The following is a 15,703-nucleotide window of genomic DNA, read 5'->3' as shown; positions in this document are numbered from 1 at the left end:
CTTTTATGCAAGGTTATATGTTTGAGATTTCCCATAAGTAATTGTTATTGTGATTTGCACAGCAAAGCTGAACATATCAGAAATGTGAATTATGAGCCCTACCAAGTTTTCTTTAATAACTGTACATACTTAGGTATGTACACTTTAACTTTTCTTAGACACAGATTGTGTTTGAAAGCTGTAAGGCCAAATGTGCCATTTTGTTTTATACTAAATATATACCTTTAGACTTACATTCATTGTTATTCATTAAGATAAAATTCTTATTACCATTGTGGCATTAATTCAGGTGCAACGGTTAGCATTGTCGCCTCACAGTAAGAGGGTCTCCGGTTTGATTCTCGGCTGGAACACCTTCTGTGTAGAGTCTTCATGTCCTCCCTGTGGTCGAGTGACATTAAAGACATGCAGGTAGGGGCATGCGTGAATGGGTGTGCCTTCTTTGAACGGTGGGCATCTGGCTGGCAACTCGGCACCATAAAAATCCACTGCCAATCATGAGCAGACCGGAGTTCCTCTGTGGCGACCCCTAAGCGGGAAAAGCCGAAAGACATTACTGTTGTGGCATTCATTCAAAATAATTAAGTTCTTTTCATCCTAAACTAAGTGCAAACTGTTCAAACCATAAGAGCAACTGATGCAGGTGTGAAATTTTAATATTTTCTTAGAAAAATTAATAGTATCCAATTAAAATTAAGTGACATGTTTATAACGTTAATTCTTAGATAACATAAGCCCAGTTTGAGATGATAGTCCTTTTTTCACACAAAGTAATTTTTCAAGTGAATGAATTTTAAAGTTTGGTGAAAAGATGTAGTAAACTGAGAGAGTGTCACAGAGCCCAAGCAACATGACAGCTTAAATTGAGTGATTTGGACAAAGGGTCAAGAAAAGAGCAATTGATCAACCAGTTCAAAGTATTAGAAAAAAGAAAAGTACAATTACAGAATAAAGGACATAGAGAAAAATGGAACAACAGTGGGCAAAGTTTAAAGTAGATTCCTAGGAAGAATGGCTTTGTAAACTGTTCAAGAGCTGATTTCAGTTGCTGGTGATATAAAGCAAATAAAACAACAAGCAGTCAACAAAGAGAAGTGAGCAAGCTGAACAAAATAATCCAGGACTTGGATGCAACACCGAGAACAAAGGTAAAGGAACACAGTAAAAGGTCGACAGAAATAGAAAAAAGCTACAACAGCAAACATACAAACTGGATGACCTAGAAACAGATCTGAAAGAAGAAACATAAGTGTAGTAGGCATATCAGAGCAAATCCTGGATACAGAACTCTAAAGAGTGGTGCTAGAATTATTGGAAACAAGATTTCACTTAACCAGACTCCAGGAACCAAAAACTGAAAGACTCTACAGAGCTGCTGGCATGTGAATTGTACAGCCCAGATATGTATTAGGATGTTAGCATGTATGCACGCACAGCTATAAACTTAAATAAGAAAAGTTGAGACAAGCCAGAACACTTAAGCTGATATCATTTAATGGTATATTTGTAAAATGATGGAGGATTATTCCAGTTCACTGCCTAAGAAAAAGGCTGGTTGGCTTATTTTTGTTTTTTGTTTTCTGTTTGTTTGTTTGTTTGTTTTGTTTGTTTATTTGCTTTTTGCTGGGTAGTGGGTAAAAGGAGGGAGCACAAATAACCAGATTGTTGTTACACAGTCTTTCCTATAATATGCCATGGTTCATAATATTTGTACTTTCATATAAATATAAGCTTTCTACCCACAGTGGTGGTGCTGTGGTAGCGTTGTCGCCTCACAGTAAGATGCTGTCTGGTTCGATTCTCAGCTAGAATGTCTTCTGTGTGAAGACATGCGCGAATGGGCATACCTTCTTTGAAGGTTGTGCGTCAGGGCTGGTAACTCGGCACGTAAAAATCAACTACCAATCATTAGCGGACCGGAGTTCCGCTGTGGCAACCCCTAACCGGGAAAAGCCGAAAGACACAACAACGTATAAATATAAGCTTTCTCTGTCAAGCAGTGAGCAAAACTGTTGTGCTACCTGAATGAAAAATATGAGAAATGGATAAAGAAATAATTATGGAAATAACAGTCTTAGGTTCAACCTCATTATATTAGAGTGAAATATGATGTATAGAACTGTCACAAAAGTAAGATCACATACAAAAGTGGTTGTGGGAAAAGGAAGAGATTAACAGAAGCATCCAAAATATAGGAGGCAGTCGGCAAGAAATGAAAGCAAGAACGGCAGGGCCAAAACAGATCTGGGAAAAAAGGACAAGGTGACTAAGCCAAGTCCAGAGGTACTGAAATCACAACCTGGAGGGTGACAAAGCCATGTCTGTGGGGGAAGAAGGGTCCAGCATTGGTGAAAGCCAAAGAACTGAAGGTTCATCTTGGGAGGGAAACACAAGAAGGGAGGGCTGATCAAAGGCAATGATGGGGAGAGGTGGGGGAGTACACAACCTAAGAGAACAGAAGGGAATGAGCACAGACTGAATGTAGAAACCTGGAACTAATCAAGAGGAAAAACATGCACAGTAGAATGAGTAAGATGCAAGGGGAATATGGTACTGCTCCAGGAGACTGAATTAAAGGTAAAAGAGGAAGGGAACATCAAGAGCCTACAGTACCTCAAGTCAAAAATGGGAATAAAGTTGGTGGAAAGAAATAGGGGAGTGGTCACCCGGAAAAATATAAGAGGAGAAAGACTTCCTGAAAAGAGAGAGTACACATTTAACAGAAACTGATTGATTCAAGTCAGCAGACTGGTCAGGATAATGGGGAAAGTTGACCCTTTAAAAATGGTGGAAGAGACTGAAATACAGAATAGATGCATATCAGACTATGCAGTGGCATCAATGGTAATGAGGACAGAGAGAGAGCAAGAGGAAGGGTTGGCATGGAGATGGTGAGCTACAAGTGGAAGTGTCAGGAATGAAGTAACAATTACAAAACCTGGTTGAAGGGACAGTGTTAGAAAGCACTATAGGCAAGACAGAACGGGAGAAACCCTGGTGGTATGGAATCAAAGCAGCAGTACTGGGAAAAACCATGAGAGAGGCTCGGTAGAAAACGAGGCGAGAGAAGGGGAACATAAAGCTGAAAGAAATGAGCAGGATACAAAGGGAAATATGGAAAATGGTCTAGACAGAGATGCACCAAGGATACCAGGAAACAGTAATTAAAACTGAACTAGAAGTAAAGGATACAACTGCAGTGGAAGCAAAGCATTGGTACTTGAAGGACTACTGGTGGATAACTGAGGAAAAACAGTGAAACATCTAGTGAGGAAATGCAAAAAAAAGCGAGAGAGAGATAGCAAGCATTAAGAGAAAAGAGGGAGAGAGCATAGGCAAGCTTTTAGGAAATACTGCCAACAGAAAGAAAAAGAAGAAGAAAAAGGAAGTCCATTGGGAGGTCACAGAGAGAGGAGACGGATACAAAGCAGAAGGAATACCAAGGGAGCAGGTGATGCAAACATCATGCTGGAGTACATCAAAGAGGTAGTGATGGCAATGCAAGTCAGAAAGGCCTGAGGTCCAGATGGACAAAGAAAGGAGGAGGATACAAAGCAGAAGGAATACCAAGGGAGCAGGTGAGGCAAAAATCATGCTGGAGTACATCAAAGAGGTAGTGATGGCAATGCAAGTCAGAAAGGCTTGAGGTCCAGATGGACAGAGAGAGGAGAGGGATACAAAGCAGAAGGAATACCAAGGGAGCAGGTGATGCAGAAACCATGCTGGAATACATCAAAGAGGTAGTGATGGCAATGCAAGTCAGAAAGGCTTGAGGTCCAGATGGATACCTGCTGGAGTTGTACAAGGGAGGGGACAGGTAGTATGGCTAGTTAAGAGGGAGGAGTATAAAAGGATAAAGTGAAACCGGGTAAATAACAGACACTAATGAAAGGTCCAGAGTGATGGTGATCCTAAAAGAGGGAAAAGAGGAAGGAAATAAGTGATTACAAACCAATCATCTTAAAAACACAGATATCAAAGTGATGGCAAAAGTGCTAGAAGGGACACATGATATTTTGCTGAGAATAATACATGAGGGACAGAACAGCTTTCTGAAAGGAAGAAAATTATAACTGAATTGGTGGTCTCTAATGGAGTTTATGGAAAGAGAGAATACAAACAGGGATGATATTTTTTTACCTACAAAAATACTTTGACACAGCCAGCTGTGAATAACTCTGGAAGATACTAGAAAAAAAGACAAATATAGAAAAATTTGTAAGTTTGATAAAGGCAATTTAAAATTAATGAATATATAAACTGGTGAACAACCACAGAAGCAGTCAATTCCAACGATTCGAAAAAGAGCAGCAGTAGGCAAGAATTCTTCAAAACGTAGCTTTTATTCACACAAAACAAACGAACTGGATAAGCGCTTTCACATACGCTATGTATGCTTCTTCAGATCCTGATTCTTATGAATGTACCACTCATTTAAATACTCTACATTCATCAGTTAATTAGAACCAATTGTTCAATAAAATAATTAACTAACCACTTGTACATTTAAACTGATAGTTGAAAACATTGCATAGCTTTTTCTATAAAGCATATAGTCAGGTCATAATAATAATAATAAAGAGTTATGATTCTGAAGCTGATTAACTCATACAATACTTTTGATGTTCCAAAGTATCTAATACTGTATATTAAATGATTTCAAAAATAAAAATAAACATAATATTAAAAATATAAACGAAAATAAAAGTGAGATAATAAAATTTTTTTTTCCTTTGTTAAAACAAGTGGTATAATATAGAATGTATTATATATAAATAAGTTCATTGCTGTAGGAAGATAAATCATGTTCAATACATAATTTAATAAATACTTATATAAAATTGATCAATTCTTTAAAATTAAATAAATGGACAAAATGATTTATGATACATAAAATATTTCTTACTTATAGGCTGTAAGTATATTATCTAGATAAAATGTATATATGCATCAGTAAAATAGAAATCCTTTTTAAATATAATGCATTATATACAGAGAGGAAAAACATATATTTTATTGTACAACATGTGTAGCTAATTCCATGTGGGAGTATGAATAAAAGATGGTGTATGACCAAGTATGCAGAATAGTTAGGGAAAATAAAGTCACTGTTATATGTGTATATGTATATATATACACTTGCCCTGAGATGATAAGGAATTATTTTCTTTTTCCCTTCTATTGCCTTTTACTATTCTAGAACATAGAGATCACCATTTTAAATTTAGAGTTCTAGAAATAGTAAAAGGCAATAGAAGGGAAAAAGAAAATCCTAATCTATTAGAGTCCAGAGAATTATACTGGATTTTTAAATTGAGAGCACACCAACATCCAGGAATTAATCAATATGTATCTATAAAACCAATACTTAGAAAAAGAAGATAATTCCTTATCATCTCAGGGCAAGTGTATATATATACATATACACATATAACAGTGACTTTATTTTCCCTAACTATTCTGCATACTTGGTCATACACCATCTTTTATTCATACTCCCACATGGAATTAGCTACACATGTTGTACAATAAAATATATGTTTTTCCTCTCTGTATATAATGCATTATATTTAAAAAGGATTTCTATTTTACTGATGCATATATACATTTTATCTAGATAATATACTTACAGCCTATAAGTAAGAAATATTTTATGTATCATAAATCATTTTGTCCATTTATTTAATTTTAAAGAATTGATCAATTTTATATAAGTATTTATTAAATTATGTACTGAACATGATTTATCTTTCTACAGCAATGAACTTATTTATATATAATACATTCTATATTATACCACTTGTTTTAACAAAGGAAAACATTTTTTTATTATCTCACTTTTATTTTCGTTTATATTTTTAATATTATGTTTATTTTTATTTTTGAAATCATTTAATATACAGTATTAGATACTTTGGAACATCAAAAGTATTGTATGAGTTAATCAGCTTCAGAATCATAACTCTTTATTATTATTATGACCTGACTATATGCTTTATAGAAAAAGCTATGCAATGTTTTCAACTATCAGTTTAAATGTACAAGTGGTTAGTTAATTATTTTATTGAACAATTGGTTCTAATTAACTGATGAATGTAGAGTATTTAAATGAGTGGTACATTCATAAGAATCAGGATCTGAAGAAGCATACATAGCGTATGTGAAAGCGCTTATCCAGTTCGTTTGTTTTGTGTGAATAAAAGCTACGTTTTGAAGAATTCTTGCCTACTGCTGCTCTTTTTCGAATCGTTGGAATTGACTGCTTCCGTGGTTGTTCACCAGTTTATATATTCATTGATTTCCATAGACTGTGACTGGTGAGCTAATTTGAGTAGTAAGTGATTTATATACTGCAATTTAAAATTAGCCAGAAACAAAGGAAATGGTAAACGAAGGAGTTTCCAGTGTGCTAAAGTAGGGAGGGGGACCAGACAGGGTTGCATTCCCTCTCCAAGGTTCTTCACTCTAATTATAGAAAATATGGCAATTAAAGTGAGAAAATTTCATACAAATGGAGGGAAGAGCTGCATAGCAGTCAGGGTTACTAATTTACATGCATAATTGCATACTTATGTCAAAGAATTGATGAGAATTTGATGGAGGAGGAGTGAGCAGTTATGCAAGGAATAATAGCAATTTTTGCAAGGTTTGAAAGGGCCTCAGGGCTTGCATGCAACCAGAAAATGACAGTGTGGTCATAATAGAGGAGGAAAAAGGAATTGGAGGAGTAGAATACATTTAGCAGAGGGAGTACTCCCTATATCTGACAGCATTTATAAGGATGCAATATGTAACGCAATACAAAACAATTCAAGAAAGGGAGAGAAAACATACATGGGACATTGAAGAGGGGAGGGCATAAAACATACACACATCCAGGCAGGACTGATGTGATTAGAATGATGATTCTTCCAGTTACAGCACATGTATCAAGAAACCTGTCAATGGACCCAATGAACACCAAACTACTAAACTTACAGAAGTACTTGAAAAGGGTGGATAGAGAAAGGAACAGAGTTAAGACCTTCAGAAAATAATGAAAAACCGAGTATGAAAAAAGTGGTCTGGGGACTCCCACATATGTCAATGAAGACCTTAGCATATAACCTACTTAGGTGGATAGAGAGTAAGGTGGAGATCAGCAGGTAAGAAGGGGAAAGGGCAAATAGGATGGTGGAGAAATTATAAAGCAATGAATGATGTGGCATTAAAGAAATGGGACAACATGATATGAGGACAAAGGGAAACTAAGAGATGTATGGAGAAAGGAGGTTGGAGTACTTTCATGTGGAAGAAACAAGTACAAAATGGAAGGATAAGGGAGATAACAGGAGTTCAGGACTTAAGGAAGGAAGGGACAAGAGGACAAGTGGTAGTCAAGATCTGACAGGAATTAGTACAGGGATTTGAATTAACACAAAATGAAGGATGGGTATACACAGCCTAAGAGAAAATGGCTGGAGAAGAGAGAGGAAGCAGAAGCCCAGCAAAAGAAAGTAAAGAAGAGAATGGAAAGATGAATCCTATGGGGAAATGGGGAAACCATGAAAAAAATAAAGATTTATAATTTATGAAGACCTGAGGGGAAAGTGGAGGAAGCCAGGAAAAAAGACAGAGATAAGGAAAGATTGGAAAATGAAGAAAGGTGGCAGACCAAGTAAGCTGAATGAGGAAACGTCCTGAAAATAACATCAGAGATGCTGAAAATGCATGGAGAGGGAAATAAGATATTAAGAGTGTTGTACGGATGGTATTTTACTGAAAAATATTATTTAAAGAGGTTAGGAAAACAGACTAAAAATGCTGGAGATGTATGGCAGAAGATGCAGGCATGAAATATATGTTCTGGGACTGTACCTGGCCAGAAAAGATCTGGACAGAGGTTCTGGAAATTTGGAAGAGGATATATGGAAACATGGGGGAAAAATTCCTCGGAGTTTTTCATGTAGGGTTTAGAGAATAAAGAGGCATGTTGGCAGGAAAACAAAGTGGAGGCAACAGAGGTGAAGAGAGTAATAGAAACTGGAAGACAACAGGCACGTGCCTGAAAGGAGAGCTAGTCAGAAGTTTTCTAGATATTGTAAGGAGAAGTATAAAGCAGAAGAAAATGAGATGGTTTGCAGAAAAAGAAAGGGAAGAATGGAAGGAGGAGATGAGCTACTACCAATTAAACAGAGAGATGCAGAGGGGAAGGGGGTGATAGTAACAAGAAGCAATGAGAAGCAGTAAACCAATGGTGTAAAATAAAAAGTGCAGCTTGTATAAGGATAGCACAGTATGTCCTTGGGAATGGATATGAAAAATAAAGTAGATAAAAAGACATAGATAAAGTTCCTATAGATCATGACAGAAATAAAATGGCATCTACATTTCTCTTATAATGTTAAAGGACAGTTTATTTTTATTATTTCCATATCAGAAAGGATGGATGGAAAAGAGCAGACTAAGCATGAAGAAATCATGATCTAGATTTCAGTACAAGACAGTGGAACTCTGGAGATCATGAGGTACTTTAAAAACTGATGGGGGATTTGATTGAGAAGGAGGAATAAGCAGTTAAGCAAGAGAAGAAGCAAAGATTTCTGAACATTTGGAGGAAATGAAGGACATACACAAAAAGGAGATAACAGAGCAGGGGAAAAGAGGCCGATGAAAGAGAAATATGTGAAATGGAGACATAGACAAAGAGCCCCTAAACTAATGTTGATGTCCAATAGGCATGTAGTGGGCCAGGAATATTTATGTCCTGGCAGACGTCTGTTTTTTCTTTTCTTTTCTAACATAACTAGCCACTCATGTAATGTTTTAATATAGGAAAAGCAGTTTTTAACAACAGTAGCTTCACCAATTAATCTTGAAGAAAATCCATGAGCTATCAATTAACATAACCAAATAAAGTATCCTGTGACACCCTTCCACCAATAAACATGAACCAAGAAAATAACAGTCCAACTTGTTAAAGCAACCTGATGTATTACATTTCAAATTGGTAGTGTTTATCAGCGCACTCCAATATATATATATATTATCCCTGCAGCAGTCTATTTCAAAGTAATCAGCAATAAAAAGACCTTAAAAACTTCTTTACATTTCTAAATAATGTCTATGCACCCTCAAAATGTTTCATTCAAACCTGAACTGAACAATGCATGTGCATTAGTCATCCACCCCCTTTCCTTACTGAGTAATATTTTATGTAGTAAACATAGTGTGAGATGTCTGGTTTTAAAGTTTGTGCCAGTGAACATATCGGTGGTATCTCATTACATGTTTATATATGGCATCAGTAATACATTTGCAACTTATATCTCTAAGGTGTTTGTAAATTCTAAATTAAAAAAAAAAACTTGAGGTCTGCCCTATTTTAAAAGATGCACATGAATCTTCTTCTTTCGGCTTTTCCCGGTTAGTGGTCGCCACAGCAGATCACCTGTCTGCTCATGATTGGCAGTGGAGTTTTACGGTGTTGAGTTGCCAGCCTGGCCCCCAACCTTCCACAGAAGGCACACACACATGCATGCACTCACGCCTAGGGCCAATTTAGAGTGTCCAATCCACCTACAGCATGTCTTTGGGATGTGGGAGGAAACCGGAGCAACCAAAGGAAACCCACACAACAACAGGGAGGACATGCAGACTCCGCACAGAAGGCACCCCAGCATCGAACTGGAGAACCTCTTGCTGTGAGGCAGCAACGCTAACCACTGCACCACCATGGCCACCCAAAAGATGCACATGAATAGTGAACTAAAAAAAGTAACGCCATCACTTTATTAAGTTATTCCTTGTTTAATATGATGCATTCTTTCAGTATTCTTTTAGTAAATGCCTTAGTATCTCATACATATCAACAAGCTGGGCAGTGTCCACTGAATTCAACCTGAATTCAACCTGGTGATGTTACTATTTGGGAGAAATTATCCATTTGCTTTTTATATTTATTAAATCTAGACTAGATATGGTTTGGTTTTCTTATAAGAAACCTGAAATTTATTTGTTAACAAGTTGTTAATCACTTTATCACACTTTAATATGGGACAATTATTATTTATGATTTTTTCATTTTTTTGAACACTACTGTCAAAGGTGGGAATGAATATATTGGCCAGCTTCAGTTTTTACAGGTTTGCATCATGGTAATTTAGACAATCTTTCCTAGGTATATTTTATTACCTTCTGAATTGCCTTTGAGGTGTAGACATTCTTACATCCCAAGAGATAGAACCTAGTACTCAAATCACCTCAAAGAGTTTGATAATTTTGAGGGTTTAAACAAATATGACTAATGCTCATGTGATGGGCCTTGGGTATGCTTTTTACTATAGGTTAGGGGTGGTAACTCTTTCCATGTAATATTGCATTCTTAGAGAAGCCTTTAATAAAAAAGGCAGTACCCACTATACAAACAGTTTGTTTAGTCACTAATATGTCTAAGAATTTAATAATGGCTTTATCAAACTTTATAGTGAATTGCATACCCATGTTCATATTGTTCAAATAATCCAGGAAGGATATAAGACTGTCTCTCCATCCTAATCCAGTCAACCAGCAATCATCCAAAAAACTGCTCCACATATTGATAAATGGAAGAAAAGGATTATCACCATAATAAGTATACTGGTATGCAAATCATCATTGTCATCAACTTCCCTTTTCCAAATTTTCTATATGGGTCGGGGTGTCACTTCAACCGTCGCCATCTCTCTTCATTCATTGTCACTGTCCTACCTTCTTTGACCATCATGCATGACTGTTGTAGATCTTCTCTTACACGATACATCCATCTCTTGGCTGGATGTCCTCATTTCATTTTGCATTCTTCCTCTCTCTCCTAAATCTTCTTCACCAAATTATCCTCTGCTTTGCTTCACATGTGACTCGGCCACCATAATCTGTTCTTGACCTTCCCTGCAGTTGGGATGACTTTGGCTTATGCTCTATCATCATTTCTTCATCTGACCCATAATTTACATCCTATCATCCATCTCTGGCACTTCATCTCCATCACCTCAAGCTTCCTCAACTGCATTGCCTTCACTGCACGTTTCTCAGCCATATAGTAATACTGTTTGCACCACTGTTTCATACACCTTACTTTTCAGCTTCTGTAGCATTCTTCTGTTGCACACTATCCCTGACACTCTGTGCCAGTTGGCTGCAGCACATCTGATTCTGGTTTTGACTCTCTCTTTCAGACTTCCTTTTTCCTCAACTAACCCTCCCCAGTACTTGAAAGTGTTAACATATTCCGTCATTTTCTCCTCTATCTCAGTTGTCAGCTTCTTCTGATTTCCCCCATTTGCTCCCATGATAACTGTCTTACCTGTACTCAGTTTCATCTCGTGTGCCTTCAGTTTGCTTTCAAAATGTCCCTTAAAGAGATATGCATAAGTAGGGCAAAGGAATCCCGCATGACTGTCCACCATTAAGTTAAATATAACTATTTTTATCGTAGAACAAAACATTTTCGGTTAGCGCTATTTTTACCAAGTTAAGAAATCACTAAACGCAGAAATTTGTCACTTTTTGTTAACCAAAATCTAGTATAACCCCTAAGCCAAAATCATGTAGAATGTTAGTTTACAATGACTGTGCATGAAATTTATAAAGAAAACAATCATATTATATTTGTAAATTAGCCATTAACTATAGAAATTCTGGGGTATCTTTAACCCTTGTTGCAATAATCCCATGCAGTGACTTAAGGCTTTTTTTAAAGAAATCTAATAATGGTTGTGTTAAGGAGCCAATACCTCTTACTGCATTTGTGAATTTTGGACAGAATATAGAAAAAACTGTGGTAATGGATCCAATACCACGAGTTCCATAGCTAGGTGTTCAGAAATCACCCATAATTCTACCCAGTAATCCAATAACTTATCAATCACCCCCCCCCCCCTTATTTGGAAATTTAAAGGAGAGTTTTAAGGGTTTTTATGGCTGATAATAACTTAGATATACAATGCTGCAGAGAGAGATATGCAATGAAATACTCTGGTAATTGCTGGTATATTTATAACAGTGATATTAATCCTTTTCTTCTATATATCATATGTGGGAAAAGGTTTTGGATGCTTGCCGGCAGATTTAGTTGAGACAAAGGGACATTCATATGTTCTTCCTCAATTATTTGAGCAATACAATCATGGGCATGAAATTCACTATAAAGTTTGACAGGGGCAGAACTGAATTTTTAAGTTGTATTAATGAATAAGCAAACTGATGGTGCAATAGCTACTACACTTTTTATTAAAATTCTTCTATAAGAATTCATTATTACATGCTAAAAGCTGACAGCAATGACACATAGTGTAAACCATACCTAAGGCCCAATACAGGTATATTAGACATACTTGTTCAAATCCTCAACAATATCAAACTCTGTCTAGTGATTTGAGTGATAGAGTCAATCATGGGGGATATGAGAAAGACTACATCTCAAAAACAATTCAGAGGATAAAAATACACCTAGGGAAGATCTTCCATATTTATTACAATGAAAGCAAAACAACTGAGCCTGGACACTATAAGGTTCATAATCACCTTTGGGAGCACTGTACATAAAATGACAGAAATCATGCATAATTATTGGCCAATATTAGGGAGTGATAAGGTGTTTAACAACTTTTAACCAGATAAATGCCAGTTTTCTCACAGAGCAGTGAACAGTACCTCATCTAGATTTAATACGCATATGGTACAATTGGATGATTTCTATCAAACAGGATTATCAGTAGGTAGTAAACCTTGTGAACACTGCTCAGCCTGATGACGTATTAGACGCTAAGGAATTTGCTACAATAGTATTGAAAGGATATATTGCATTACACTTGGTGTACTTTGCAAACGTGACTGGGTTATTTATTTAGTTCAATGTTCACATGAATCTTTTTATACAGAGCAGACTTGATGTTTTTTGAAATTTAGAATTTATGAATGCCTTCGAGATATACAGTGTAAACAAACTACTACTGTGCTATATAATCAGGTTATTTTGACTTTTATATACTTGATTAAGGTTGATTGATAGAAGGAAATCACATGATACTTTGTTTATATGAGGTCTAAACAGGAAAGAAAAACCACTCACCCTTGCCTGGGTATTGAAACCAGGACCTCCCACATTCTAGATATTTGTCACCACCACTGGACCAATAAGGAGTCATTGGATACTTAAGTATTTGATTTATCCCAAAGTAGTTGTTTCTCCTTTCAGTAAGGAAACAACTTTGATGGTGGTTTTTAATTTATAAGTGTCTTAAAACTGTACAAACCATTAACCTATTATTGTATTAGCAACAAAACGGGAAATGAAGACACTGAACCTGAGTGGGGATTGAACCCAGGACCTATTATGTTCCATGTGGTTGTTACTGCCACTGGACCAACATGGAGGTGGTAGACATTGTGGATTCTCTTTAGATTAACTGACAAAGTCACTGTTGTGATGGACCTGGCCTTTTTTCTAGCAGGTCATAGTGAATCTATAAATAAAATATACAAATGAGACTTTCACATTCCCGGAGATGTGTTTTTTTGTTTGGTATTCATAAAGTCATGCAACTTAGTTGAAGTGCAATGGTCCATGCACTTCAGTCCATGTGTCAGTTTAGTGCTCCATCAAAAAGATATAGAGCAGTTATACAGAAACTGAGCAAAACATGAAGTATCCAGTACCTGCTATGATATCACGCTTAATTATACAAGACCAATTATGATCTGTTATTATCAGATCTGCATTAGCCAGGAAACATCATATTGGCATGCAGACAGCAAAATTAAGTGATGGAGCTATCCTCACGCTAGTGTAAACAAAATGATGTAAATAACAAAGTAGTGTTAATAACATTCATACATGTGTAAATACACCAGTGCAAGTAATACTGAAATGTTTAAATGACATATCAGTGTAAATTTCACAGCATATATGAGATTTTAAGATGAACCTTAATAGGAATTAGTAACTAAGAACATAAAAGTTAAACTGAATCGATGAAATAATTTGTCTGTCTTGCTTGACAAATGCTGTTACATTGTAATCCAATGCAGATAAAATACCGTTAAATAAATTTAATAGCACTGCCTCATGCACTGAAATGATTAAACCAAATGTATTGTTTTCAGTTTCTTCCAGATTCATCAATGACCATTGATGGTTCAGAACTCATTGCATTGCTGAACAGCAGTGACTTTGAATACGTGCCTAACACCAGCCACATTTCTTCATTGTGCAACTATGACAGGAGCTACACATTCGATATCATTTTCTTTCCCATTTTTTACACGGTTACATTTATTTTGGGGATCCTTGGCAATGGAACAGTGGTGGCAGTTCTTGTAAAATACAGACGGAAACTGGTTATGACCGATGTCTATATTCTTCACTTAGCTATTGCCGACATTCTGCTTGTAATGACACTGCCCTTCTGGGCTGCAAATGCTGTTCATGGCTGGGTTTTTGGTTCTTTAATGTGTAAGATCTTTGGTGCAGCATTCAAAATTAACTTCTATTGTGGTATTTTTCTTCTGGTATGTATTAGCTTTGAGCGCTACCTTTCTATAGTTCATGCAATCCAGATGTACAAGAAAAGGAAAACTGTCTCAATCACAATAACCTGCCTTGTAGTTTGGATAATCAGCATCTTTATGACACTTCCTGATTTTATTTTTCTTCAAGGAATATTTGAGGAAAGACGTAATATTTTTGTTTGTATCCACAACTTCCCTGCTGTAACTGCCAAACACTGGAGGATAACCATGCGTTTCATTTATCATGTCATTGGATTTTTCATCCCTTTGGCAATAATGTTTTACTGCTACATTTTAATCCTCAGAACTCTGTGTCAATCACCAGGCTGTTATAGACAGAGGGCCGTGTATGTCATTATAGCACTTGTTGCTGTATTTTTCATGAGTTGGGCACCGTACAATATAACGATGTTACTCGACACTTTACGTCTACTGGGCTTTGCGGTTCAAGACTGTGACAACATCTGGAAACTAAACATTGCTCTGTCCATCACAGTCAGTTTAGGATACTTCCACTGTTGCCTTAACCCTTTCCTCTATGCCTTCATTAGTATCAGATTCCGAACAAAAATTCCAGACATTCCTAACACTACTGGTGGTGCCAGTCAAGAATTTATGTAGGACCACAGGACATTAATTATGGGAAGTGTCACTGTGCCAGAGGCATTGGGTACTGTTTTTCCTGACACTATGATGGAAATTCCTGAAAAGGATTTTGTTGTAGGACTAGCAACATGGCATGAAATCCCATAACATTATCAGACAATTGGCCCATGTGTTGTTAATGGTCAACAGTTGGTAAAGTTATCTGTTAACCATTTTCACTGGCAACCTGCTTCTAGTACATTAAGATGCAAGGAGTCAATTTGCATGCAGTAGTACGACAGAACAGGAAGGAAGTATTAAACTAAGAAGTCATTCACAGAGACACATCCTGCTGTGTATCCTGAAAGTCAAATAGTTATGGACACCTGTAACTTACTTCAGTCATTCAGACATTTTTCTGATATCTGTTTATGATATTCAGGTTCTCAGGGGGAGTCAGAGAGCAGGCCAGCAATCCACGGGAAAAAGCCAGAGAAGTAATTTTAATTCCATTGCATGAAACACACATGCACACACACACACACACACACACACACACACACACACACACACACACACACACACACAC

General features: G+C 36.6%; 1 protein-coding gene across 1 annotated transcript in view; it reads left to right on the top strand.

Moving 5' to 3' along the window:
- Window positions 1-15,703, top strand: part of LOC122791840 (C-X-C chemokine receptor type 3-like) — a 98,581-nt gene extending 82,878 nt beyond the window's left edge. The window contains exon 2 of the mRNA XM_044059801.1: window positions 14,125-15,703. Within this exon, the coding sequence (XP_043915736.1) occupies window positions 14,125-15,150 (1,026 nt within the window). The 3' untranslated portion in view covers window positions 15,151-15,703. The remainder of the gene's footprint in view (window positions 1-14,124) is intronic.

Source organism: Protopterus annectens, chromosome 17.part0, assembly GCF_019279795.1.
Source record: "Protopterus annectens isolate FY-2018-M chromosome 17.part0, PAN1.0, whole genome shotgun sequence".
Taxonomy (NCBI): Eukaryota; Metazoa; Chordata; order Ceratodontiformes; family Protopteridae; genus Protopterus; species Protopterus annectens.
Note: the sequence above shows the minus strand (reverse complement) of the source record. Positions and strands in the feature narration are given on the sequence as shown.